The 27,239-nt window shown below is 47.6% G+C and overlaps 1 protein-coding gene across 1 annotated transcript in view; it reads left to right on the top strand.

Annotated features, from left to right (window-relative positions):
• Positions 1 to 26,771, top strand: part of prkcsh (PRKCSH beta subunit of glucosidase II) — a 79,594-nt gene extending 52,823 nt beyond the window's left edge. The window contains exons 12-17 of the mRNA XM_043694863.2: positions 2,059 to 2,128; positions 9,620 to 9,709; positions 14,396 to 14,470; positions 20,153 to 20,252; positions 21,489 to 21,653; positions 25,322 to 26,771. Of these exons, the coding sequence (XP_043550798.2) occupies positions 2,059 to 2,128; positions 9,620 to 9,709; positions 14,396 to 14,470; positions 20,153 to 20,252; positions 21,489 to 21,629 (476 nt within the window). The 3' untranslated portion in view covers positions 21,630 to 21,653; positions 25,322 to 26,771. The remainder of the gene's footprint in view (positions 1 to 2,058; positions 2,129 to 9,619; positions 9,710 to 14,395; positions 14,471 to 20,152; positions 20,253 to 21,488; positions 21,654 to 25,321) is intronic.
• Positions 26,772 to 27,239: the final 468 nt, after the last annotated feature.

Here is a 27,239-nt window from a genome sequence, read left to right as displayed (position 1 = left end):
GTTATAGCTTTATAGGTTTAAATTTTAATCAGCCTGTGGTTGATTCTTTGGCTTTTTCGTCTGTTTGTAGGTGCTGGGGTAACCCCACCTTAGCCCTGGAATTGGCTATTTCAGCCCAGACCAGGAATCTAACTGGAAACGATCAATGCCTTGCTGTTGCACTAGGGGTCACCATTATCCAGTACATCATCAAGAGGGCATTTCTGTAATTCCTAACCTTATTGATTTGGCCTAGCATTGCAGTGAGTCGTATAGTAGCACGATGACCAGTTTATGCCACTGTGCATCTTCGGGGACTTTAACATCTGTGGTGATCTTTCTTATGCAAATCCTGACAAACTTTGCAACCTAGAAACAGGTTGGCCCTGTACTCACTGGCGTTAAGAAGAATGAGAGGTGATCTCATTAAAATGTAATGGATTCTTGAACTTTGGGGAAAATGCTGAGTGGATGTTTCCCCTCATAGGAGAGTCCAGGACTAGAGGGCACTGTCCAGTGAATCAAAGGGGTGCCAATTTAGGACTGACATGAGGAAAACTTTCTTTTCTGAGGATTGAGAGTCTTTGGAATGCCTGGCCACAGAGAGCTGTGGGGGTGGAGTCCTTGTGTACATTTAAGGCTGAGATAGATTCTTGATCAGTTGGGAAATCAAGGGTTCTGGGGAAAGAGGCATGTCAGATCAACCATGATCCTCTTGAAAGGTGGACAGAGGGGCTGAAAGGCCACCTCCTGTTACTGTTTCTTATCATCTTATAGAAGCACTTGTTCTGGTTCATGTGTCTGTTCTTGTGTCTAGAACTCTGAGGGTCAGTTCCGAAAGCAACTTCAAGAATGTGTTTTGACATCTTCCGTTGTCGCAATCCTTTAACAGTCTTCGTGGATTCTCCCGCTTGGTGAAGCCTATGTTTTGTTCTTGTGCTTTACAAGTGAGCTGTTGAGAAGCATCATGTTTTTCAAGAAACACTCCTCTAATTATTTGTGGTGTGCTGAGGCAGTCAAGGTGCATGAGGGAGATGTACTTTGCGTGGAATAAGGAGAGAGCCGGATCTGTGTTTGGAGCAGAGAAGCAAGCTTGTTAATAAGAACAAGTAAAATTATGTTTGTTTTGTGCCTTTTTATTGTTCTCCTGATATTTAGCAATACAGCTATCAAATTGCCTTTTATTTTTGAAGTATTGTAATTGGTAGACTTAACATGACGAGTAATCTGCGCACACAAACTGCGGTGAGAGAATTTGTTTTAAAGGTGTTGGTTAATGAGTTTTAGCCAGAGAAATAGAAAATTTCCTTCAGATAGTGTGACTGAGACATGGCCATCTATCTGAGTAAATAGACAGGACTTCTGTTTACCATTTATAGGCAGGATAATGCAAGCACGGCTCCCTGCCAGGAGCAGCAAAATACATTGGTTTGTTAAGTGATGGAAATTGAGCAGAATACCTTGAGGAAGGAGGAGGATGAGTGCTGGAGTGGTGCCAGCATGTATGTAGCCACGCACATTAGTGTTGGATAATCACAGTTCCGTCACGAGACTCATTGTCCTCGCATGCAGCTGTGCAGCATGGTTCTGGGAAGCCATGCACGCAGATTTGAAAGTAAACAGATTCTGAGCTGGCTGCTTCGTTGGGGGGGCGAGGGGAAGGTACACCTATTTGTAGGTTTGCAAGGTTTACTGCTCGACTCCCAGACTTGCTCTGACATGTCTGCACCCCTCCCTTCCCCCAGCCAGTTTTTATTTAAGATGATGAGTAGCTGCCTTTAATTTTCCGTTGGAATACGTAGACATTTAACACCAATGGTATGGCAATATGTTGTGCCACTGCATCATAGTTTATGTAAGAGACCTTGAATGATTCTATAAAGCACTTTGAGATTATCTGATATGCAGCACGCTCTGTAAACACTGACATCGTCACCTTTTACTTGGAGAAACGCGAGGATATTGACCAGTGTTTTCCAAGTATGTTTGCACATGCTGCCACAACAAAAGTTGTCTATTGTTTTTCCTTTTGGAATTAGGTTTACCCGTCTGTTTACCTGCATCTTGTTCTGTTTTTAGCTGCCGATAAAGCACGCAATGAGTTCACCGAAGCGGAGAAATCGCTGAGGGAAGTGGAGAATTCGATCGGGTAACGTACCTCAGATGTTTCTATTTAAGAGTCAGCGGTTTGTTATCCGAGGCAAAGGTGTCCGGCATTCGGGAGGGGGATTGATTTTCTAAAAAAAAAATCTTGAAGCCTCCTCTGAGGTGAGGAAAAAAAAATCTCAGGCAGAGAAGCCACACTAACATCTGTGTGGGCCCAGGGCTGGAAGTAGTTCAGAAGCTCGACTTGTTTAGCTGCTTGCCAGACTTCCTATCACAGCTGAGGAATCACGTATGTGCGCTGAAGGTGATATCCTGCCAAATTGCTGTTTCTCTTCAGGGCTAATTGGTGTTTGGAGGGGGGAGGTGGGATGGAGAAGGAAAAGAAGCTGTTCAGTGATAAAAGTTAAGGCAGAGCATAAAGTGTCTGTGCCGCTATTTCTCTGAGGACATTTGACGTAGTTAACACTGGCGAAAATTCTCCAGTGTGATCTGTCATCAAAAATTTGGATGCGAGACATGCTTGACGTTAACTAAAGAGGTAATTGCTGCAAATTCTTGTGTCGTATTGAAATGTTAATGTAGGAATTGCTGAGTTTATCCCCCGGGGGGGCAGTTATAACCCTTCAAAGCCACGTTCAAATCTAGCCCATGAAAGAACCAGCCAGATATAAGAAGCTTTTTATGATTTCTGTTTGCTTTGTTTCCAATGAGTATATCTTGGTTCGTTATTCGTGGTTGGGTTTGCTTGTTTTAAATCCTCCTGATGGAGAGAAGCTGGCTTTTCCATTATCAGATGTAGCAGGATGCAGAATATGAATCCTGCACTATTGCATCAGCTTCCCGTCATTTCATCTTGAAACATTTTATTGCCAATTGAACAGAATGCATTTTTTAACATGAAAGGGTAATTTCACTATTTGTAAATCAAATCAGAAATTTCTACACTGTTGTTTCAAAACAAAGATTGAGCGTAGGAGTATGATCTACTTTGTTGAATTCTTGCTATGCTTTGGTTAATAAAAATGTTAATTACCAGCGGGTAAGCTGGAAATGTTATATTTCATTTGAGTTGAGGCTGACTGATTCAGCGCTGAAGAAGATTTACTGCTATGGCCACTAGGCATGCTCGAGTATTAGTCTGCCATGATTACTGATGTGGAGTTGTCAACACAGCATCAGACAGCTTCTGTTTTGCTAATAAAACTCTATCCTCTGTTCTATACACAGCAACATGGTAAGATTCTGTAGCACACAGTTATTTGCACACTCCAACTAAGAATGTCACAACTGTTAGAGCTTCATTCAGAGTCACCAGTGGAAAGCTTCCCTTGTTCCACTCGTCTGTGTGCAAAGCCATGGATGCTGCACTAGTTGACAATAAAGATAGCAGTATACTAAGCCCATTAACAATTGTATCCAAAGAATGTTAATAATCTAGATTCAGACTGCTCTGTGAGAGCTTGGGCAGCACCTCAGCTTTCGACTGGGCTCTTTACAGCTTTCTGGACTCAGGATTTAAATTTAACCGTATTAATTTGCGACCTCTGCCCAGGCTTTGTTTTCCATTGCTGGTTTTGTATCTTTCCTCTTTTCTCTTGTTTCCTTGACGTTGCTTTCTGATGGGAGCTTCTCTCAAAGCTTCCTTTGTTTCCTCACTTGTCCCATTATCTCTGCATTTGACCTTGCACTATGAAATATTTTGCCTTTTAACTTCTCCCGTCATCCAGCTTTTCACAGACCTGTTTACCATCCTCCATTTTACTCCCTCAGCATCTATTACCTTTTTAATTATTCCCAGTTCTGATCTGACGTGAGAGATCGATTTTTGTCTTTCTCTCTCTTGCTGTTCATCAATGTTAATAGACCATTGTTTTGTGTTTTTATTTGAAATCCACTCATTGCTGAGGGGTTTCTTCCTTCCCTTGTATTTCAAGTGAACAATGTTCTTCTCCCCTGTCCCCCACATTGATAATATTTAGATATTTTATACTAATGGGCCCTCATCCTTTTGATTATATTTCTCAATCATGAGACATTTCAACCTCATCAAATTTCTATGTGCAAACAACTTGGTGCACCTATTCATGGCCTGATTATTTCATTAGGAGAAAGTGAGGACTGCAGATGCTGGAGATCAGAGCTTAAAAATGTGTTGCTGGAAAAGCGCAGCAGGTCAGGCAGCTTATGCCCGAAACGTCGACTCTCCTGTTCCTTTGATGCTGCCTGACCTGCTGTGCTTTTCCAGCAACACATTTTTAAGCTCTGATTATTTCATTCGCTGTTCGACTCCAACCTTTGTACCTGAGCTTACTATGATTCTGTTGAAATATTGCAGAAGGTAGTCCAGGATCTGTCATTGTTCTATCTTGGGAAAGGAGTTGCTTGTTTCTGAGGACAGTAAACCCCAGGATTGTTTCTGTGACATTTCAACACTGCAGATGGCAAGATGTTGCTGGGGGAAGATTTGTCTGAAGTGGGGAAAACTGCCTATTATTTTGTAATTTGCTCTTTTTTTTTCAAAATAAAAATTGTTTTTGGCATCCTTGCTTTGGACGGAAACATGTTGGGTTGAAAGCTTTATGTCTGATGTTGGGAAGTGGATTAATGCAGACAACTCAGCAGGTACTGCACGTTGCACAACCTGGCATACTTCAGTGCAGGCAGCATTTAGAAATACTTACCTGTAATGACAAAACAGAAGCCTTTGAACATAGCAGGACAAGTTGATGAGGCAGATTGTAAAAACATCCATTCCGGGTTTTTTTATATACAGAGCAGATAGGGTGGAGCTGTTCCCATTTGTGAAAGGATTGAGGACGAGACATCTCAAAAGTCATTGGCAAACAAAGGGATACTTCTGAGAAGAAACATTTTCATGCATTCACGCAGTGAGAGGTTAGGGTGTGGGCTGCTCTGCCTCAGAGTATGGTGGAGGCAGGTTCAATTGAGATGCTCAAAAAGGAGGAATGTACAGGGCTACAGGGGAGATGGTAGGAGAATGCCCCTCCGGTAATTGGAGAGTGAACCTAATCCACATATAAAAGATCTCTAATCAAGATTTCTTTCAAATATAATGATGACAGGCCAGCTCCATCAGTCACAACATTAATATAAATGTGTTGATTCAGTCATGACAATGGTTATTGCATTTCTTTTGTGCTACAATACGGGAGACAATAAACGAGACTTATACTACATTTCTTAAATTGATTACTTTGGAGTCAATTTATTACACACAAAATGCTGGTTAACATTTAAGCTCTAATCCTGAAATAGAACTGCAGGAAACTGCAGGGGATGGACGCACTTGAAATGTGGAGCTTATTCAAGGAACAGCTACTGCGGGTCCTTGCTAAGTATATACTTATCAGGCAGGGAGGTAGTTGTAGAGAGAGGGAGCCATGGTTTACCTAAAGAAGTTGAAGCTCTTGTCAAGAGGAAGAAGGTTTATGTGAGGATGTTAAGGGGCTTGAGAGTTATAAGTTAGTAAGAAAAGATCAAAAGAGAGGGCTAAGAAGAGCCAGGAGGGGATATGAGAAGTTGTTGGTGGATAGGATCAAGGAAAACCCTAAGGCCTTGTATAGGTATATCAGGAATAAAAGAACGACTAGAGTAAGATTAGGGCCAACCAAAGATAGTAGTGGGAAATTGTGTGTGGAATCTGAGGACATAGGGGAAGCACTTAATGAATACCTTTTGTCAGTATTCACATTGCCCTTTTCCAATGTTAGTGAGAATCCGGAGATACAGGCTACCAGATTAAATGGGATTGAGGTTGACCAAGAGGAGGTTTTAGCAATTTTGGGAGATCTGAAATGGTTGCTAGGCTGTAGTTACCATAACCTATTGTCTGTTTAAAACTAGGTTTTCAATAATTAAGGGCCATGAACCACATTGTTTTATTTAATTGACAGCTTTTCTTCCTTTTCCTCACTGTCCCTTGGTTGGTTTTATTTTTGTAAACTGCAGTTAATTACAACACTCAATAATCTAACCTTGTTCCTTGATAAAACCACGCGGTAACCCTTTTCAATACAGGAATTGTCCACACCATTCTAAACTTCCAAGTTTTCACACAGTCCTTAATTATTCCCAATGATAGGTCTTGCTGGAGACCTTGTGTGTAAATGTGTTAGAATTGCAGGTGCGTTACTGTGTTGAGAGGCCATTTGGCCCATTGTGTCTGCACCAGCTCTCAGTTTCACACAGTGCCAGTCACCTGTCTTCTGCACGTTCTTCCATTCCAAATGACCTTCTCAATGCGTTGATTGAACCTCCCTCCACCAGACCTTTAACCACGTGCTACATGAATAGGATATGTCTCTCAGTGCTTTTGCTGCCAATTACTTGTATTGATGCTATCTTATTCTCAATCAGGCCAGAGTCCAGATCCAAGATTCAGTTGACCATCTTAAAGTATTTTGTTTGCAGATCTTACCGTGCAAGGAAACTTGATTCACCACTTTTCAGTTATTGTATCACGGGACTGTCAGCATGAAGTCATTAGGACCCACGTATTTCAAATAAGAACACTTAGCCTCTGTCTTGCATCCATCAAGTTATTGAGAGTACTGTTAAGTCTACATTTCAGTTTTCCCATGCAGGACCTCATGTAGAAATTTCCTTAGTGTTGAATGGAAAATGTCTAGTAGTAGGAAACTGAAAGTCCATACATCTCTTCAAGGTTCTTTTGAAAGCGTCTTCTAAATCTACAGTCACTGCTGTCTAGAAGGACCAAGGCAGCAGATGTAGGAGAACCCCACCACTTGCATGTACCCCTCCAAGCCACACATTTATTCAGACTTCAAAATATGTTGCTGTTCCTTCAGTGTTAGGAGAGAGGGGAATTCAGCAATGGTAATGTCACTGAATGTCAAAGGACAATGGTTAGAATCTCTCTTGCTGGGGATGGTTATTGCCGGACCCTTGTTTGAAGGCAATGAGCAGTGTGTAGATAAGAGGGGCCCAAAGATAGAGCCTTAGAGGACAGCAGAGGTATCAGTGCTGAAATGGGAAGAGGAACCATTTGCAAGTGACAAGAATAGAATGAGATGTGACCATTTTACTTTCTGCTCCTCCTTGCACTGAGCAGCTGAGGCCAATTGTGGTTTCACCATTGCTGGGGAGAGGTGCTGATGTAATGATGATGTTGTTAGACTAATAACCCAGAGTCCCAGGCAGTGCTGATGATAGATGTTGAGATTTGAATTCACTAAACATCTGGAGTTAAAAGCAAGCCTAACAATGACCACTAAACCTACCTGGTTTCCTAATGTCCTTTAGGAAATGGGATGGTGCTGTGCCTTCCAGAGTGCTGTGTGTCACAGAGTCGTGTTGCCACAGCGGTACTGAAATGTCTGCTTCAGGAGCAGTCGGTAAACAGCTTTGAGTTCCCTCAGTGTCTTCAGTTAGACAAAAGAAGCATGAGTCAGTGGACTCGGGCCTACACAGACTCAGGGTTTTAGTGTACTTTAAGATTTTTTTGAAGCTGATAGATACAGCTCTGTCTGTCTGTCTCTCTCTCTGTGTCTCTGTCTGTCTCTCTCTCTCTGTGTGTGTCTCTCTCTCTCTCTCTCTCTCTCTCTCTTCTCCACCACCACATCTCCCGCCCCCCCCCCCCCCCCCCCCTCCTGTAGCAAAAGCTTGTTCTTTCCTAGACTGTTCCTTTCTCCTGGACTGGAAGGAAGATAATGCATGAGGAAAATCGGTTTTGCTGAATTGCCTTTGCCAAGTGGGTATTTATGGGATACTGTTATATTGGAACAGTTGATAATTAGTAGTTTCACAATATATTATTTCATTAAGTATTTCAATAGAGGTAAAGTTATGCCAATTCTTCTTCCTGTGCTATAAGAATAAAGTATGTTTTGCTTCATGCCTTTGTGGTGCACCAATCCAATTACATCTGGAATACATGTCTTTTAACATAACAAAATGTGCGGGTCCAGGCTGTCTCCTTGATATATTTTGAGGGGATTTGGTCTGGTCTGTAACAAAGGAAATCTGTCGTCCTTGCATGATCTGGTCTGCGTGAGGTTCCGGATCCTTAGTAATGTGGTTGATGCTTAACTGTCCTCTGGGCAATCGATTCTATCTGAGCCAGCAGTGCTACATTGCTGCAGTGAACAAATAAGTGAAAAGGCTGGATCCTGAACACAGCACAAGTGCAAAATTCAAATCGACCCAATACATAATCGTGAATTACTACTGATTGAGACATCTTGTGCTGGAATATGTTTGGAGAACACTGATGAGAATTAGGAAAGCTAATAGAATGGTACAGGTTGTTGTAAGCAGAATTGAATGCAAAAGGTTATGCTTCATCTGAAATATTGTTACAGTATTGGTCATCTTATTTAAGAGCGCGTGTAAATGTGTTAGAAACTGTTAGTCTGGAATGGCAGGGTGCCTTATGAAGTAAGGTTGACAGGTTGGGCTGGTATCTGCTGGAGCTTAAAAGAATAAAAGGTGACAGGAATGAAACACAAGACGTTGAGCTGCCTTGACAAGGTGAATGAGGAAACAATGTTTCCTCCTAGGGGTCACTGTTTAAAAATAAGGCACACTATTTAAGACAGATGAGGAGTTGTGGAAGTGGGGTCCTCGGATATTTTTAGGGCACAGTTAGATTCTCGATAAACAAGTCGGATATAAGCTTATCAACAATAGGTAGGAATGTTCAGTAATCAGGCCAATCACGTGGCCTCCTACAGTTAATTTGCATTATGTTTAAAAATATCCTGTATTGTATGCAAGTGGACTTTTTTTACCCCCCCGAAATACTGAGGCAGCTAAGAAGCTGACTGCAGCAGCAAAGATGTTATTCTGTGCAGTCTCATAGTTGCCCTTACAGTGGAACTGGTCAGAATTTTAAAGAAACTTTGCTGAGGTATCAGTCATCTCTGTTAACTGCTGTGATTTATCCACTCATGGCGATAGTTTGATATGACAGAATGAGTGTTTTGCAGCATTATGCTCAGGTTGTCATTTTTTATCTGATCATTTGACTTTGTTTAACCTGGTGCTTTAATTTTAATTTTATTTGATTAGATTAGATTAGATTAGATTACCTGCAGCATGGAAACAGACCTTTCAGCCCAACCAGTCCACACCGACCCTCCAAAGAGTGACCCACCCAGACCCGTTTCCCTCTGACTAATGCACCTAACACTATGGGGTAATTTAGCATGGCCAATTCACCTGACCTGCACATTTTTGCACTGTGGGAGGAAACTGGAGCACCTGGATATCCACGCAGACACTGGGAGAATGTACAAGCTCCACACAGACAGCTGCCCGAAGCATGAAATCGAACCTGGGTCCCTGGTGCTGTGAGGCAGCAGTGCTAACCACTGAGCCACCATGCCGCTTTGATTTGGTGCCTCTCTCTGCAGCAGGATAGGGAATTTGAATCCAATGGTTCTGGTGATTTTAGCGCACTGCGATAATTCCTGTGGCAAAGCAATCAACTTATTTTTAAAATGCTCAGAAAATACAACAGCTGATTCACAGTTTTGCTGCTGCTGTTTTGTAGGAGTCTGGAGAAGGAGCTTACCATTGACTTTGGACCTGATGGAGAATTTGCATATATGTTTAACCAGTGCTATGAAATGGCAACAAATGAGTGAGTAATCTTTCTTATTTTGCAGTCCTTTTATGGTGTGCTGCTTATGCATTCCCAGTAAATGTGATGATGAGATGCAAAGATTGTTAACCTAAGGATGCAGATCTCTTCAGGATGGGGAGAAACTATATTATTTTAGTGGCCTGGCATAAGATGCAAATTAAAATATGGGATCTATGTTCTTTTACCTTTTATTAGGCATGCTTGTCTCCAGCAACATTAAATTTAACATCGTAAATCACCCCAACTTACTAACTAATATGGAGAGGAGTAGACCATTTGACTCCTTGAGTCTCCCCTGCCAGGCTGATCTGGTGTGACCTTAACTTTCCTGTTTGCCCACCCACACCCTTGATTTTGTTATAACCACCAGTCAGAATCAAAAGTACTGAGCATTTTTAACTCTTAGAAAACATATTTTAGCATTAAAAGAGGATTTTCTTTTTGTTTATTTTACCTGTTTTTCAGATCAGCCTGTTCAGAGATATTATTGTACATCTCTGGAGCAGGTGGGTCTTGAACCCGGGCCTCCTGGTTCAGGGGAAGGGACACTACCACTGTGCCACAAGAGGGATCCCATTACAAATTAGCTGGCTGTTTTTAGAGACAGACAAACCAATTAAATGTCACACCTTTGGATGTGAAGGGCATTTTGAATAACTCCTTTAAAATGGAGGAAGAGGCAAGTCAAAATAGACTGGGCTGTGATTCCTTCTGACTGCTAAGACAACGAAGGCCTGATGATCTCCTGTGCAACAGCAATCTGCCCCCTTCAGATGACGGTCCAGACTACGGATTGTGTTTTTCCCTTTTTGAAGAATTCCCAATTACAACTGTTTTTAAATCATACCATTTCAATTCTGCTGGAGACTGTTAGTGGGACTGAATGTTCCTTTGTGCACCAGCCTGGATTCCAATGGACTTGGCTCTTGTAACATGTGCGCACTTGTGTGCTGCTAATTACAAATTCTTTTTGCATGTAGAAAGTATTAAATTCATTTTATTTGTTAATTCAAGGAAGTTTAGTGAAATTGGTTCCTTTAAGAACTTAAAGTTCACTTGATTCTTGGAGAAGGTATATGCCAGGGAAGGGATCCTTTTTGAATTAAGTATGTTGTGGTCATCCAAGCCCACCTCTCCTCACCCTGAGATTACTAGCTTGGAATATCCTGTCTTGAACCCAAATGAGTTAGAGGACCTCATCTAGGTTCTGGTTGTGACAATGCCTTTATCAATCAAACCCATCTAACGCGATCTTGCTTGCATGCAAGCTGTTGCTGTCAGGGGGAGAGAATTGAAAAATGTGTTGCTGGAAAAGCACAGCAGGTCAGGCAGCATCCAAGGAGCAGGAGAATCGACGTTTCGGGCATAAGCCCTTCTTCAGGAATGAGGAAAGTGTGCCAAGCAGGCTAAGATAAAAGGTAGAGAGGAGGGACCTGGGGGAGAGGTGTTGGGAATGCGATAGGTGGAAGCAGGTTAAGGTGAGGGTGATAGGCCAGAGAGGGTGTGGGGGCGGAGAGGTCGGGAAGAAGATTGCAGGTCAAGAAGGCGGTGCTGAGTCCGAGGGTTGGGACTGAGAAAAGGTGGGGGGAGGGGAAATGAGAAAGCTGGAGAAATCTGCATTCATCCCTTGTGGTTGGAAGGTTCCTAGGCGGAAGATGAGGCGCTCTTCCTCCAGGCGACGTGTTGCCATGGTCTGGCGATGGAGGAGGCCAAGGACCTGCATGTCATTGACGGAGTGGGAGGGGGAGTTAAAGTGTTGAGCCACGGGGCGGTTGGGTTGGTTGGTGCGGGTGTCCCAGAGGTGTTCTCTGAAACGTTCCGCAAGTAGGCGGCCTGTCTCCCCAATGTAGAGGAGGCTACATCGGGTGCAGCGGATGCAGTAAATGATGTGTGTGGAGGTGCAGGTGAATTTGTGACGGATATGGAAGGATCCCTTGGGACCTTGGAGGGAAGTGAGGGGGGAGGTGTGGGCACAAGTTTTGCATTTCTTGCGGTTGCAGGGGAAGGTGCCGGGAGTGGAGGTTGGGTTGGTGGGGGGTGTGGATCTGACGAGGGAGTCACGGAGGGAGTGGTCTTTCCGGAACGCTGATAGGGGAGGGAAATATATCCTTGGTAGTGGGGTGTGTTTGGAGGTGGCGGAAATGACGAAGGATGATATGATGTATCTGGAGGTTGGTGGAGTGGTAGGTGAGGACCAGTGGGGTTCTGTCCTGGTGGCGATTGGAGGGGCGGGGTTCAAGGGCGGAGGAGCGGGAAGTGGAAGAGATGCGGGGGAGAGCATCGTCAACCACGCCTGAGGGGAAATTGCGGTCTTTGAAGAAGGAGGCTATCTGGATTGTTCGGTATTGGAATTGGTCCTCCTGGGAGCAGATGTGGCGGAGGCGAAGGAATTGGGAATATGGGATGGCGTTTTTACAGGGGACAGGGTGTGAGGAGGTGTAATCTAGGTAGCTGTGGGAGTCGGTCGGTTTATAGTAAATGTCCTTGTTGAGTCGGTCACCTGAGATAGAAATGGAGAGGTCTAGGAAGGGGAGGGAGGAGTCTGAGACAGTCCAGGTAAATTTGAGGTCGGGGTGGAAGATGTTAGTAAAATGGATGAACTGTTCAACCGATACAGTCATCGATGTAGTGGAGGATAAGGTTGGCCATGGTGCCAGTGTAGCTGCGGAAGATGGACTGTTCCACATATCCGACGAAGAGGCAGGCATAGATGAGGCTCATGCGGGTGCCCATGGCTACTCCCACAGCTACCTAGATTACACCTCCTCCCACCCTGCCCCCTGTTTGATTGGTTCTCTAACCCATTTTAGAGGGTAGTTCAGAATTTATCCCATTGCTGTGGATCTTGAGTTGTGTGTAGGCCAGACTGTGTAAGGGCAGCAGATTTCCTTCCCTCAAGGGCAGTAGTGAACCGGGTGGGTTCGTTATGACATTGGTTACAGGGCCACTATTAGAAGTGTTCCTTATAAATTCCCCATTTTAATGAAAACGTTTACCAATCTGCTCAGGTGATATTCAAGCCCCTGTCCCATGACCCTTTGTCTGGCCCTTTGGATTACTAGTCTAATGACATTACCACGATCACACCCACCTCCCTTCTGCAGCATTTAGATTCTGGGTTCTTTTGTAACTTTGTAATCTAAAGCCCCAGGTAGATGCCTAGGTTCTGAACCTGGCTCAGTCCCTGGGTAATTTTACATGGCGGGTAAGTCACTGATAGCAGATGTGCAATTCTTCATCCGTTGGCTGCAATCCAAGATGTGATAGCTCCCTGAACATTAGGGTGTTTATGACCTGCAAGAAAGTCTCTTTCTCTTTTGGTTAAGGCTGCTGGTTTCAATACAGCAAGCACGGGCAGCTGTTCATGCAGATCTTAATTTTCCCACTCCATATTGTGCAGCATGCAAAGTGCAAAAGGAATGACGGTGCACTGGAGCTGATCATCTGAAATCAGGATCCCCAGCAAAATCTAAAAGCCATCCATTGTGTTTGAATGAATATGTTAACACCAAACGACATTTGGAGTAACTGTCTCGCTTTGGAAAGTCTTTTGTAAATAAAGATACTTGCTAAATATATGTCCTCGCTGCTTTTGCAGCAGTTGTTTGGGGATAGATATTTGTGTGTTGCCTTGCAGCAGACTCCCCTTCAATTATGTTTCTTCTGCAGTGCCCATTTAGATCAGATTGAGCCAGAGCTTCATGCTGAAAATTCTTAAGTATAACAATGCCTGTCAAACAGCATTGTTAAACCCTTTCTTTCCGAGTTCTCTCACCACCTCCCATAATCTGCACACGTACATGTACACACACACTCACACTCACACTCACACTCACACTCACACTCACACTCTCACTCTCACTCACACTCACACTCACACTCACACTCACACTCTCACACTCACACTCACACTCACACTCACACTCACACACACACCCCCACCCCTCCCCATGCACACTCCGCGAAACAATTAGTCTCTCGCGCTCGTTCTGGCTCTGTCTGGCTGTCCCTCTCACACACACACACACACACCGCCATACCTACTGTTAAAGTCGAAGTGTGGCGCTGGAAAAAGCACAGCCGGTCAGGCAGCACCTGAGGAGCAGGAGAGCTGACGTTTCGGGCCTAGGTCCTCATCAGGAATTCCTGATGAAGGTCTTGTGCCTGAAATGTCGACTCTCCTGCGCCTCTGATGCTGCCTGACCGGCTGTGCTTTTTCCAGCGCCACACTTTTCAACTCTGATCTTCAGCATCTGCAGTCCTCGCTTTCTCTCAACCTACTGTTAAAGTACGCAAATTGTCTAAAGGAAACTGTAAGGATAGACTTGTCTTGGTCGTTCAAGTTTTAGCTTTTGTGCTTTCCATGGGTATGCAGATTGGAGCCTGGGAGTTACGAATTTTACACCTGTATTTCCCAATCATTTGCATGCATTTTAAGCTACTAGTGGATCTTGTGTTTTAGATTGGCATTTGTCCAATTTGCATTTATCTACTCATCACACTTCAGAAGAGTCCTCTCCAAACCTCAAGCCCTGGAAAATTGATTCGGGACAAACCTCTAACGACAAATATAAGGATTGGTTTTGAGGGGAGGGATAGTGAGGTGGACAATGGTGGTATATGTGCACACCTCCAGGGTAGGAACTGTTCAGGATTATAACAATGATGCTCTGTTCCTTGCAGGTATGTCTACAAGCTCTGCCCCTTCAGTAAAGTGGCACAAAAACCAAAGCACGGAGGTTCAGAAACCAGTCTTGGGTAAGATAATTGCGGATTTGTGGGCTGAATGTCCTGTTTTATTTTCAAGGTTAATTTATCATGCATGCTGTTTCCACCTCTTCTCTTCAAATTGTGGGAAATAGTTTGGGTTAATGTGAGCAAACTTTCGAAGGTCGGTTTCTCTGAATGAGTTTTTGCTCGGGCATCGTTGACTGATGCACTGGTGTCCAAAGTGAGGAGGAAAAGCAGCTATGTTGTGTTATGGCAGTGAACATTGTTGTTTTGTTTGGTGTGCCAATGAATGTGCCACCCTCAATGAAGGCAGCCCGTCTGTAACCGGCCTGGATATCTGAATGCCAACAGAGCAGAGTGGTTCAAGCCAGATTGTATGAACAGAATTGGGAGCCTGTGATGGGGTTACACAACCTGAGCTGTGTAGTAATCGTGTAATGTACAATCTGCACTGTGATGCCTCATCCTTATATTTGCTACATTCTAAAGAATCCCTAGAGTTTGGAAGCGAGCCATTCGGCCCATCAAGTTCGCACAACCTCTCCGAAGAGCATCCCACCCTTCTGCCCAATCCCTGTAACCGTGCATTACCCCACAGCCAATCTACACCGCTTTGGACTGTGGGAGGAAAACAGAGCACCAAGAGGAAATTCGAGCAGACACTGGGAGAACGTGCAAACTCCACACAGACAGTCACCCGAGAGTCCCTGTGAGGGAGCAGTGCTTACGACTGAGTCACCGTGCCGCCCCCATCCTGTGTAAAGAAAACTGTCTGAAAAGGCTTGAACATAGGTTCACACTGTGGAATGCGGAGCGGCGTTAATGCTTCAGGTTGATGGTATTCTTCAGAGTTAGAGATGAGCAACTTTGAAACAATACAGATTGAGGCTAGTTGGTGAAGGGGGAAAAAGGAACAATGTAAGGCAGGCTTATATAACTGGCCACCTAACAATGGGGACATGTGTGTTCCCCCAAAGGCCTGTACCTGTATTTTTGTTTTTGCTGCTGTTTACCTATCTATTTACTTATCTATGCTACTTAACTCTGTGATCTGGCTGTATTGCTCGCAAGACCAAGCTTTTCACTGTACCTCGGTACATGTGACAATAAATTCAATTCATCCATTCAGCCAAAAGGATCCTCCCCTTCTGGTCAGACCAGTGTTCAAAGTACAACTAAGTCTTACTGGACAATTTTGAAAGGATTTGCTTATCATTCCTCTCCCATGTTTTCTGCTCACTGGTGAGTGAGGGTGCATTCCACAACCTGACCCTAATCCCTAACTGGCAGAAAAATTAAAATATTCCTCCCCAAATCTCAGCCCAATGTGTAAAGGTTGGATAAAGCCCATTGTAGGGGCATGGTCTGTGATCAGCTGAAGGCCGGAGCAATTAGCTGGCAAAGGAGTGAAGGTGAACGGCTAAAGTGGGTGACAGTGGAGCAGGCACAAGTGTACTTGACGGCAGCAAATGGCAAGAGAAAGAAAGAGCTGTGGCAAAGACTTGGCAGTGCAGTAAGTGCTCCCTGAATGGAAACCCCATGGCGCTCAGACACACTGGACTGGCTGTAGTGCGTCTGGAAACCCGCCCGTCCGAGTGGTGACCAGGGAGGGACTGAAAATGATTTCATTTCAACTTGTGCGATTCTTCTAAATCCATTCGTGTCACTGGCTCGACCAGCATTTATTACTGATCCCCAATTTCCCTGGAGAAGCTGGAGGTGAGCCACCATCTTGAACTGCTAGAGTCATTGGAGTGGAGGGAGACCTGCGGTGCTGCTGGAGGGGGGTTTGCAGGATTTTGACCCAGCAGCAGTGAAGGAATGGTGATATATTTCCAAGTTGAAACTTTATTGCTGGAACAGCACAGCAGGTCAGGCAGCATCCAGGGAACAGGAGATTCGACGTTTCGGGCACAGGCCCTTCTTCAGGAATGAGCAGAGAGTGTTCAGCAGGAGAAGATAAAAGGTAGGGAGGAGGGACTTGGAGGAGGGGAGTTGGAAATGTGATAGGTGGAAAGAGGTCAAGGTGAGGGTGATAGGTCGGAGTAGGGTGGAGGCGGAGAGGTCAAGAAGAAGACTGCAGGTCAGGAAGGCGGTGCCGGGCTGGAAGGATCCGGCTGAGACAAGGTGGGGGGAGGGGGGATGAAGAAACTGGTGAAGTCCAAGTTCATCCCCTGCGGTTGGAGGGTTCCCAGTCGGAAGATAAGACGCTCCTCCTCCGACCGTCGGGTTGTTGTGGTTTGGCGGTGGATGAGTCCAATGACCTGCATATCCTCGGTGGAGTGGGAGGGGGAGTTGAAATGCTGTGCCACAGGTTGGTTGGGTTGGTTCGTCCGGGTGGCCCAGAGGTGCTCCCTGAATCGCTCCGCAAGTAGGCGGCCTGTCTCCCCAATATAGAGGAGGCCACACCGGCTGCAGCGGATGCAGTAGATGATGTGGGTGGAGGTGCAGGTGAATCTGTGGCGGATATGGAAGTTTCCCTTGGGGCCTTGGAGAGAAGTGAGGGGGGAGGTGTGGGCGCAAGTGTTGCACCTCCTGCGGTTGCAAGGGAAGGTGCCGGGAGTGGTGGTTGGGTCGGTGGGGGGTGTGGATCTGACAAGGGAGTCGCGGAGGGAGTGGTCTCTACGGAAAGCTGATAGGGGAGGGGAGGGAAATATATCCTTGGTGCTGGGGTCTGTTTGGAGGTGGCGGAAGTGACGGCGGATGATGCGCTGTACATGGAGATTGGTGGGGTGGTAGGTGAGGACCAGTGGGGTTCTGTCCTGGTGGCGGTTGGAGGGGCGGGGCTCAAGGGCGGAGGAGCGGGAAGTGGAGGAGATGCGGTGGAGGGCACCGTCGACCACGTCGGGGGGGGAAATTGCGGTCCTTGAAGAAGGAGGCCATCTGTGTTGTACGTATTTTGAACTGGTCCTCCTGGGAGCAGATGCGGCGGAGACGAAGGAATTGGGAGAATGGGATGGCGTTTTTACAGGGGGCAGGATGGGAGGAGGTGTAGTCCAGGTAGCTGTGGGAGTCGGTAGGTTTGTAGTAGATGTCCGTGTTGATTCGGTCGCCTGAGATAGAAACAGAAAGGTCTAGGAAGGGGAGGGAGGAGTCCGAGACTGTCCAGGTGAATTTGAGGTCGGGGTGGAAGGTGTTGGTGTAGTGGATGAACTGTTCAACCTCCTCGTGGGAGCACGAGGTAGCGCCGATACAGTCATCAATGTAGCGAAGAAAAAGATGGGGGGTGGGGCCAGTGTAGTTGCGGAAGATGGATTGTTCCACATACCCTACGAAGAGGCAGGCATAGCTGGGGCCCATGCGGGTGCCCATGGCTACTCCTTTTGTTTGGAGAAAGTGGGAGGATTGGAAAGAAAAGTTGTTCAGGGTGAGGACCAGTTCGGTCAGTCGAAGGAGGGTGTCGGTGGAAGGGTACTGGGTGGTACGGCGGGAAAGGAAGAAGCGGAGTGCTTTGAGTCCTTCGTGATGGGGGATGGAGGTGTACAGGGACTGGATGTCCATGGTGAAGATGAGGCGTTGGGGACCGGGGAAGCGGAAATCCTGGAGGAGGTGGAGGGCGTGGGTGGTGTCACGAACGTAGGTGGGGAGTTCTTGGACTAATGGGGACAGGACCGTGTCGAGGTATGCCGAGATGAGTTCGGTTGGGCAGGAGCAGGCTGAAGCAGCAGAACACTCTCTGCTCATTCCTGAAGAAGGGCCTGTGCCCGAAACGTCGAATCTCCTGTTCCCTGGATGCTGCCTGACCTGCTGTGCTGTTCCAGCAATAAAGTTTCAACTTTGATCTCCAGCATCTGCAGACTCACTTTCTCCTCTCTGATATATTTCCAAGCCAGGATGGGGGGGGTTGCTGGTCTCCCCATGCCTTTGCCCTTGCCTTTCCTTACTGTAGAGGTCACTGATATAGAGAGTGCTGTGGGAGGAACCGTCATGAGTTACGGAAGTGTAACTTGTAGCTGCTGTGCAAATGTGTGCATAGCTGTGTCTGCCATTCTGAGGATATGCAGTAACATATGCCACTAAGGTGTGTGAAAGGAAAGTGCTTCAATTTTGACCTCGAAAGCACACAGTTTGGCGGGCACGGGGGTATATTTGATTTGGCTTATTGTGGTCACGCGTATCACACAAAGCTCTGACTTGCGAGCAGTGCAGGCAGGTCATAGCAAACGAGGACATATAGATCATAGGCTGCTTTGACAGCACAAGGCATACAGGTTACAATGCACAAGAGGTGCAAAAGCAAGATCGCATTATTCAAAGTTAGTGTGTCCATTCATTGGTCTAATAATGGCAGGGAAGAAGCTGTTCTTGAACCATGAGGTATCTCAAGTCCTTCCATCCTCTTTTCTGCTTCCACTCTATCTGCTGTGCCTTTCCAATGTTTTATTTTCAATGTTAGTTTTGGTGAGGTACGGTAAAAGTGAACCCTCGATGTGTTTTTGTCGGGCTAACCATTTCCTTTTGTGAGTACTCGGTTGTATTTAATAAAATAAATATGCCCTGACATTTAACTGTCCAGGGTATCTCAAAATTGCTTTGAAGTTTGTGTTAAATATTTAGTAACTTTCTCTCATAATCATTTTGAGTTGTAGCATCATTAAAGCTGAATGATTTATTCCTGCCTCTGTTGACTTGTGTAGGATGATTTCCAAAACCCATAATGGAATTTATTATCTCTTGATCTGTTTACAAAGAGAATCTTTTGGATATTTTGAGAACAGTGTCTTGACATGAACCACATGATGAAATCAATGCTGAATATAAACTGGGATTGCTACAGGAGGGAATGCCTAGTATAGTGCACTTAATGTGCTAGTGATGTAGCTGTCATCTTAAATGCTATCTTTAAAATCAAAGAGGGAGACAGAAGCACCAGAAATAGGCTGGAATCGTCTCAAATGTCCAAGATTAATACAGAGACAAATGCTCTGCCACCTATTGTGACCCATCCCCTTTAATGGAACTAAAGAACAGCTGCTGAAATCTGGAAGGGGGAAAATTAATAATAATAATAATAATAATGCAATGCATCAGTGGAGACTTACCTTGCAGCAGGAGGCCATTCAATCCATCAGGTCTCTTCTGGCTCCTTCCTAAAGTAATCAACAATGAACTGTCATGCCCACCTCTCTCTCGCTCTCTCTCGCTCTCTCTCGCTCTCTCTCGCTCTCTCTCTCGCTCTCTCTCGCGCGCTCTCTCGCGCTCTCTCTCGCGCTCTCTCTCGCGCTCTCTCTCGCGCTCTCTCTCGCGCGCTCTCTCGCGCGCTCTCTCGCGCGCTCTCTCTCTCGCTCTCTCTCTCGCTCTCTCTCTCGCTCTCTCTCTCGCTCTCGCTCTCTCTCTCGCTCTCTCTCTCGCTCTCTCTCTCGCTCTCTCTCTCGCTCTCTCTCTCGCTCTCTCTCTCGCTCTCTCTCGCGCGCTCTCTCGCGCGCTCTCTCGCGCTCTCTCGCGCTCTCTCCCCGTAGCTCGATTATCATCCTTAGCTTTATCTAACAAATCGCATTGAGAGCCTTCACCAGATCTGGGAAGCAACTGCACCCCTTGTGTTCTCCCATCCTCCTTTCTGTCTCCTCTTTCCAGTGCTTTCTTTTCAATGTTATTTTTCTCCAGCGGGTGCAGGGAGCTTTCGGCTCAAAGTGGGGTGAGGATATGATTTGCACCAAACGCATTGCGCTTTCAGAATAAATTGTACCGTTTCTTTATTTGTGTACGCAGAGTCTGGAGCTCATGGGCTGGAGCGGAGAGCAACAAGTTCAGTGCGATGAAGTATGAGCATGGTACTGGCTGTTGGCAGGGGCCAAGCAGGACCACTCTGGTGAGTGCACCTGGGTTCATGACCGGGGAGGGGGGGGGGATAGTTTGTCTCTGTAACGAGGGGGGGATAGTCTGTGCATGAGATGCTGTACCTCTGTTGCTAGTCAGTCAAGTGTCATTACGGGTCAGTCAGGAGAACTTGTCTCTGAGTTGGAAGGATTGGAGTACATGCACCCTACGCCCTTAGTAGAGTATGAAAAGGTATAGACATTGATTAAGGTGCTGCTTTGATGGAACTTAATGAGATTCTGCTTGGATACCGTAAAGGATATTGAATCAAACATGATACGGTAAGGCACATAGAGTACAATACAGCACAGGGACAGGCCCTTCAGCCCACCAAGCCTACACTGATTCCTAGTCCTTATTTGGACCCACCACTAAGTTCCCATATGGGGTTTCTATCCCTCCATTTGCCTCCTATTCATGTGTCTATCAAGATCCGCTTTAAACGTTGCTAATGTTCCTGCTTCTCATGTTGCGATGTGCTGTATATCACTAAGTCTGGGTTACTCTGGCAACATGCAGCTTTCCCATCTTGTACTCTGGAGCAATAGTAATGGTGGATGTGTCAACGTTCGGCCGTCTCTCCTGCTCTTTGCACCTGACCATTGGAGCGTGTTGGAAGGATTTGCAGGTCGCTTCTCACCATGGTTTTCCATATTCGGCTAACGTTGGGTTTGAGTCTGACGCTACAGGCTCAGGCACCTCGGGCACTACCCAGTGCACCACAAGAAATAGCTGAAGCAAATGATACAGGCGTATTTAGGGGAAAGTTGGATAAGCACATGCATAGAAGGGTATCTCGATGGATTTGCGCAAAGGAGGTTGGCAGTTTGTGTGGCATACAAACCAGCGAGGATCTGATGGGCCAAATGGCCAGTTTCTGTGCTCTGTTTTTGCTGGACCTGGATGAAGTGTAACAAAGTCCACGGCTGACATTTCCCTCTCAATCACTCGCTGGTATTTGTGATGTCTTGCTGTGTGCAAATTGGCCGTGGCGCTGCATGACTCGTTCAGTAATCGATTGAAGTATGATCCACTTTGATGTGTCGAGGCCCGGGCTTGACCCTGTTCGTGACCTTTGGCCCCAGAGGTGAGAGTGCTGCCACTGAGCCCCATTGGCTGCCAACGGGGAGTGACCGAACGAATGCTCGGAAAATGGCTCCCGCCGCTGTGCACCATTTACCCTTTCTCTGGGACCCGCTCCCTGTGATGTTGTTTCCATTGCTGACAGGTTAAGCTGTCCTGCGGCAAAGAGACGGTTGTGCTGTCCACTTCAGAGCCCAGTCGCTGTGAATACCTGATGGAGTTTTCGACACCAGCCCTTTGCCATGAGGAGGTGAATGGGGAAGGAACAGAGCACGACGAATTGTGAGGATTGGGCTAGTGGCCTTAACAGGTGAGCCAAGCTCCCCGAACACTCCGGCTGACTCTGTGGTTTGCATTTGTACATAATCCATTTCACTACCTTGACACAGTGAACCTACCTCATCCTGTTACTATCATTGTTGGGTGCCTGATGGATTTTTGAGAGCAGGTTGGTGACCAGGCTTTTTCCAGGGCAGATCAGATCACCATGGTTACCTCAAATGATGATGGTGAGGAAATCAGTGGGAATGTAGGAGGGAAGGTGAATGCCATGACATTGTTATTTAAGGAAAACATACTGTGTTTAGAACTGTGAAGGTCAATAAAGATATACAGTACCTACCTTGTACTAGGAAGCAAAGCCCCATACTGACTGGAATACAACCCCAGCAAATATTACAGATGTTAGAAATCTGAAATAAAAACTCCAACAAGTCACACTGTACTTGACTTGATCTCCCTCATCTTTCTCTCTCCCTCCCTCCCTCCCACCCCCATCTCTCTCCCTCTCTCTCGCTCTCATTTCTCTCTCATCTCTCTCCCTCCTCCTCTCATCTCTCTCTCTCCCTCTCTCATCTCTCTCTCTCGCCCTCCCTCTCTCATCTCTCTCCCTCCCTCCCTCCCTCTCTCATCTCTCTCCCTCCCTCCCTCTCTCATCTCTCTCGCCCTCCCTCTCTCATCTCTCTCGCTCTCCCTCTCTCATCTCTCTCGCCCTCCCTCTCTCATCTCTCTCGCCCTCCCTCTCTCATCTCTCTCGCCCTCCCTCTCTCATCTCTCTCCCTCCCTCCCTCCCTCCCTCCCTCCCACATCTCTCTCCCTCCCTCCCTCCCTCCCACCCTCATCTCTCTCCCTATCTCTCTCCCTCCCTCCCACCCTCATCTCTCTCCCTCCCTCCCTCCCTCCCACTCTCATCTCTCTCTCATCTTTCTCCCTACCTCTCATCCCTCTCCCTCCCTCTTCCTCCCCTTCATCTCTTCCCCCCCCCCCATCTCTCCCACCTTTCTCTCGCTCTCTGTCCCATCTTTCTTTCTCTTTCTCTCTCTCTCTCCTATCTTTCTTTCTTTCTTTCTCTCTTTTTCTCTCTCCCTCTCCCATCTTTCTCTCTCTCTCTCTCTCTCTCTCTCTCTCTCTCTCTCTCTCTCGCCCCCCATCTCTCTCTCTCTCTCGCCCCCCATCTCTCTCTCTCTCTCGCCCCCCATCTCTCTCTCTCTCTCGCCCCCCATCTCTCTCTCTCTCTCGCCCCCCATCTCTCTCTCTCTCTCGCCCCCCATCTCTCTCTCTCTCTCGCCCCCCATCTCTCTCTCTCTCTCGCCCCCATCTCTCTCTCTCTCTCTCGCCCCCCATCTCTCTCTCTCTCGCCCCCCATCTCTCTCTCTCTCTCTCTCGCCCCTCATCTCTCTCTCTCTCTCTCTCTCGCCCCCCATCTCTCTCTCTCTCTCTCTCTCTCGCCCCTCATCTCTCTCTCTCTCTCGCTCGCCCCCCATCTCTCTCTCGCTCGCACCCCATCTCTCCCTCGCTCGCCCCCCATCTCTCCCTCGCTCGCCCCCCATCTCTCCCTCGCTCGCCCCCCATCTCTCCCTCGCTCGCCCCCCATCTCTCTCTCGCTCGCCCCCCATCTCTCTCTCGCTCGCCCCCCATCTCTCTCTCTCTCGCCCCCCATCTCTCTCTCTCTCGCCCCCCATCTCTCTCTCTCTCGCCCCCCCATCTCTCTCTCTCTCGCCCCCCCATCTCTCTCTCTCTCGCCCCCCCCATCTCTCTCTCTCTCGCCCCCCCATCTCTCTCTCTCTCGCCCCCCCATCTCTCTCTCTCTCGCCCCCCCATCTCTCTCTCTCTCGCCCCCCCATCTCTCTCTCTCTCGCCCCCCCCATCTCTCTCTCTCTCGCCCCCCATCTCTCTCTCTCTCGCCCCCCATCTCTCTCTCTCTCGCCCCCCATCTCTCTCTCTCTCGCCCCCCATCTCTCTCTCGCTCGCCCCCCATCTCTCTCTCTCTCGCCCCCCCAGCTCTCTCTCTCGCCCCCCCAGCTCTCTCTCTCGCCCCCCCAGCTCTCTCTCTCACCCCCCCCAGCTCTCTCTCTCGCCCCCCCAGCTCTCTCTCTCGCCCCCCCAGCTCTCTCTCTCGCCCCCCCCAGCTCTCTCTCTCGCCCCCCCCAGCTCTCTCTCTCGCCCCCCCAGCTCGCTCTCTCGCCCCCCCCAGCTCTCTCTCTCGCCCCCCCCAGCTCTCTCTCTCGCCCCCCCCCAGCTCTCTCTCTCGCCCCCCCCCAGCTCTCTCGCCCCCCCCAGCTCTCTCTCTCGCCCCCCCCAGCTCTCTCTCTCGCCCCCCCCAGCTCTCTCTCTCGCCCCTCCCAGCTCTCTCTCTCGCCCCCCCCCAGCTCTCTCTCTCGCCCCCCCCAGCTCTCTCTCTCGCCCCCCCCAGCTCTCTCTCTCGCCCCCCCCAGCTCTCTCTCTCGCCCCCCCAGCTCTCTCTCTCGCCCCCCCAGCTCTCTCTCTCGCCCCCCCAGCTCTCTCTCTCGCCCCCCCAGCTCTCTCTCTCGCCCCCCAGCTCTCTCTCTCGCCCCCCCCAGCTCTCTCTCTCGCCCCCCCCAGCTCTCTCTCTCGCCCCCCCCAGCTCTCTCTCTCGCCCCCCCCAGCTCTCTCTCTCGCCCCCCCAGCTCTCTCTCTCGCCCCCCCAGCTCTCTCTCTCTCCCCCTTCCCCCCCCATCTCTCTCTCTCCCCCTTCCACCCCCATCTCTCTCTCTCTCCCCCTTCCACCCCCATCTCTCTCTCTCTCCCCCTTCCCCCCCCATCTCTCTCTCTCGCCTTTTTCTATCTCTCTCCCTCCCCCTCACCTGTGTGTCTCTCCCTCACCTGTGTGTCTCTCCCTCACCTGTGTGTCTCTCCCTCACCTGTGTGTCTCTCCCTCACCTGTGTGTCTCTCCTCACCTGTGTGTCTCTCCCTCACCTGTGTGTCTCTCCCTCACCTATGTGTCTCTCCCTCACCTATGTGTCTCTCCCTCACCTATGTGTCTCTCTCTACTTGCACACCCTTTGCGTGTACTCTCTCCCTCTCTCTTTTCTGCCCACTCCTTCCTGCCCTGTAGACGTGCTGTCAGGCTGGCCGAGCACTTGCAGTATGGGTTGCTCTTTGTGTCAGATGCTTTCAGATCTTTGCTGCCGATTGTAAGGCCCTGTTTCCAACACAAAAGCAAAATACTCGAGTGCTACTGTAGAAAGTGAGAAAATGCTGGAGTCGTTAAGCAGATTAGGCAGTTTCTCAGAGGGGAGAGAGAGAGAAGTATTTGCCAGAACTGGCTTTCGATGTAAACCTGTTCTCTGAAGGGTCTCTTATAAGGCAGGGTGTGGGTCTGTGCTGATGTTACGTGGTAATTCCCTCTCCTGAAGGGATGAACTGCAGATTGCCCAGGGTGAGGAATCTGAAATCGGTCCCCCCATCAGTCACACTGCTCTGTACGTTTCCTGAAGAAGGGCTAATGCCCGAAATGTCGATTCTCCTGTTCCCTAGATGCTACCTGACCTGCTGCGCTTTTCCAGCAACACATTTCCATCCACGTTTCCCATCTAACCTGGGCAACTGAGAAGGAAAAGTATACTGGACAGTGGGAACCAACTCATTTACACGACATTTAAAAAAAAAAATTCTTTTGTGACCGTGCCCATTGTTCAGTCATTCATTGATCGCTGATGTGTATTATTCTTTTACAGGTTGTTGGAACCTGATTGGTGAAGAAACACAAAGATGGGTTTGCTGGAACCTGCAGCACTGTTGACCCCAGCAGGCCTCCCTCCGGTTTGGACCAGTTTATTTTTTTTTTAATTGAAGCCCTTCTCTCTCTGGGCACTTTTTCCAAAAATGATATCTTTCCTCTGAGAGAAGATTTTTTTTTTTTCATCGTCGATCACTTGGAACTAAATCACAGCTCTGCAGAACTCTTTTTTTTTCAAACTGATATGCAGTCATTCTCTCCTCCTCCTCCTCCTCCCCCCCTCCACCTCCCACGTCTGTGAGACACGGTGACTCAGCTCAGTACCCAGTGTCAACCAACACGCTGCTTACACAGTGAAATGCAGTTGACATTTTTTTCTTTAAAAGGCTTGGTAATAAGATTTGCAGGAGGCAGTCCGCCCGGCTGCTTTCAGAGGCTGCGTGTGTGCGCAGTTGGCTATTTATGTCCCTCTTGGAAATGCGTCGTGCTTTTGGAAACGCAACCTGTTTCGGGTCTGGCTTCGGAGTCTGCGCTTCTGTAATTTCTGGTTTATGGGGATTCTTTCAAGCGTGTGCGCGGTCTTTCGCATGCCCTCCCTCGCACCCTCTCACCTCCCCTTTCGTGGGCACCAGGCTCTGCGCTCTGTTAATGAATTCCAAATGTGAAATGATTTAATAACCGCCATTGTGTTTTTTGCCAATGTGATTTCTTTTCGTTTCAAAAGTAGCTCCCCACCTCCCCTCCAAATACCGCCAGTCTGTTCCCCGGATTGTTGTTGTTGAAGACTCCCACACTGCCCACCAAATCCCTCCCTTTTTTGTTGTTGTTGTTGTTAATAAATTGCTTAGTAACTTTGTAGACTCCCTGTCTGGGAAGACCAGGGCATTTTGGGGAAGGGAGTGTCAGTATTGCTCAGTACACAGCTAGCTGGAGTCAGGCAGAGTGAAACTGATTCCCAGGTATGGGTCCCTCACCCCCACCCCCCAAACCTCCTTCAGGGCAAACATTTCTTTCCTTCTTGTTGTTTTGTCCAGTTGGTGTTTCACATTGACAGTCAGAAGCCAGCAGTTGTACACAATCAAGGATATGTGACAGTAACTGTTCGACTGATTTTACAGCTTAATGGATTTGGAGTCTTGTGGACTGGTGGCTGAATACTGCTTCCCTCAAAAAGCTCAGAGTCCCTTCCCCTCCGTCGGGTACTGGAGGTGAATGGGATTCAGGTGCTTACCCAGGCATCTTTTATCTCCACTTCAATCAAGCCCAGCTTTTGTATTCCTCCCTTTGGCTGTGACCAAACAATAGTGTATTAAACATTTTTTGAATAGGATCATTGTATATTTTTATTGGATACAAACTCTCTCTCTCTCTCTCTCTCTCTCTCTCTCTCTCTCTCTCTCTCTCTCTCTCTCTCTCTCTCTCTCTCTCTCTCTCTCTCTCTCTGTCTCCAGAGACCACCAAGCTTCACCTGTCGTTCCCCCCCCCCCCCCTCCCTTTGTCAGCGCCTTTCTGTCCTATCTGCTGTGTGCAGCCACGATAGAGTAAAATTGCGGGAGCGTTCAATGAATAATTGTGTGGTGACAAAGTGAAAATAAACTGGTGGTTGGAGATGGAATGAATGCCGCGTGTTTTGATTTTTGCTGCTTGCCCACTCCCCTCAATCCCATGAGTTAAATCTCTATGAAAAACTGAATGAGCTGCTGATGCTGTAAATCAGAAAAAAAAAAATCACAAATTGCTGGGGAAAAAAAAACTCCAGCAGGTCTAGCAGCATTTGAAACGGCTGGGGCTAAAATATCTTTGGTCGGACCAGCGCAGCCTTAAGACCATTAAAGACAGTGTGGGAAATTCCCAGCTCCATAAGCCTCCTCCACCATTCAGTGAGATCAGGGCTGATCCAGCGCTGTTCACATCCA

The sequence above is a fragment of the Chiloscyllium plagiosum genome, unplaced genomic scaffold, assembly GCF_037043375.1.
Source record: "Chiloscyllium plagiosum isolate Xiang-an unplaced genomic scaffold, Cpla_swu_hap1 HiC_scaffold_45, whole genome shotgun sequence".
Lineage (NCBI taxonomy): Eukaryota > Metazoa > Chordata > Chondrichthyes > Orectolobiformes > Hemiscylliidae > Chiloscyllium > Chiloscyllium plagiosum.
This window is presented reverse-complemented; position numbering and strand designations above follow the sequence as displayed.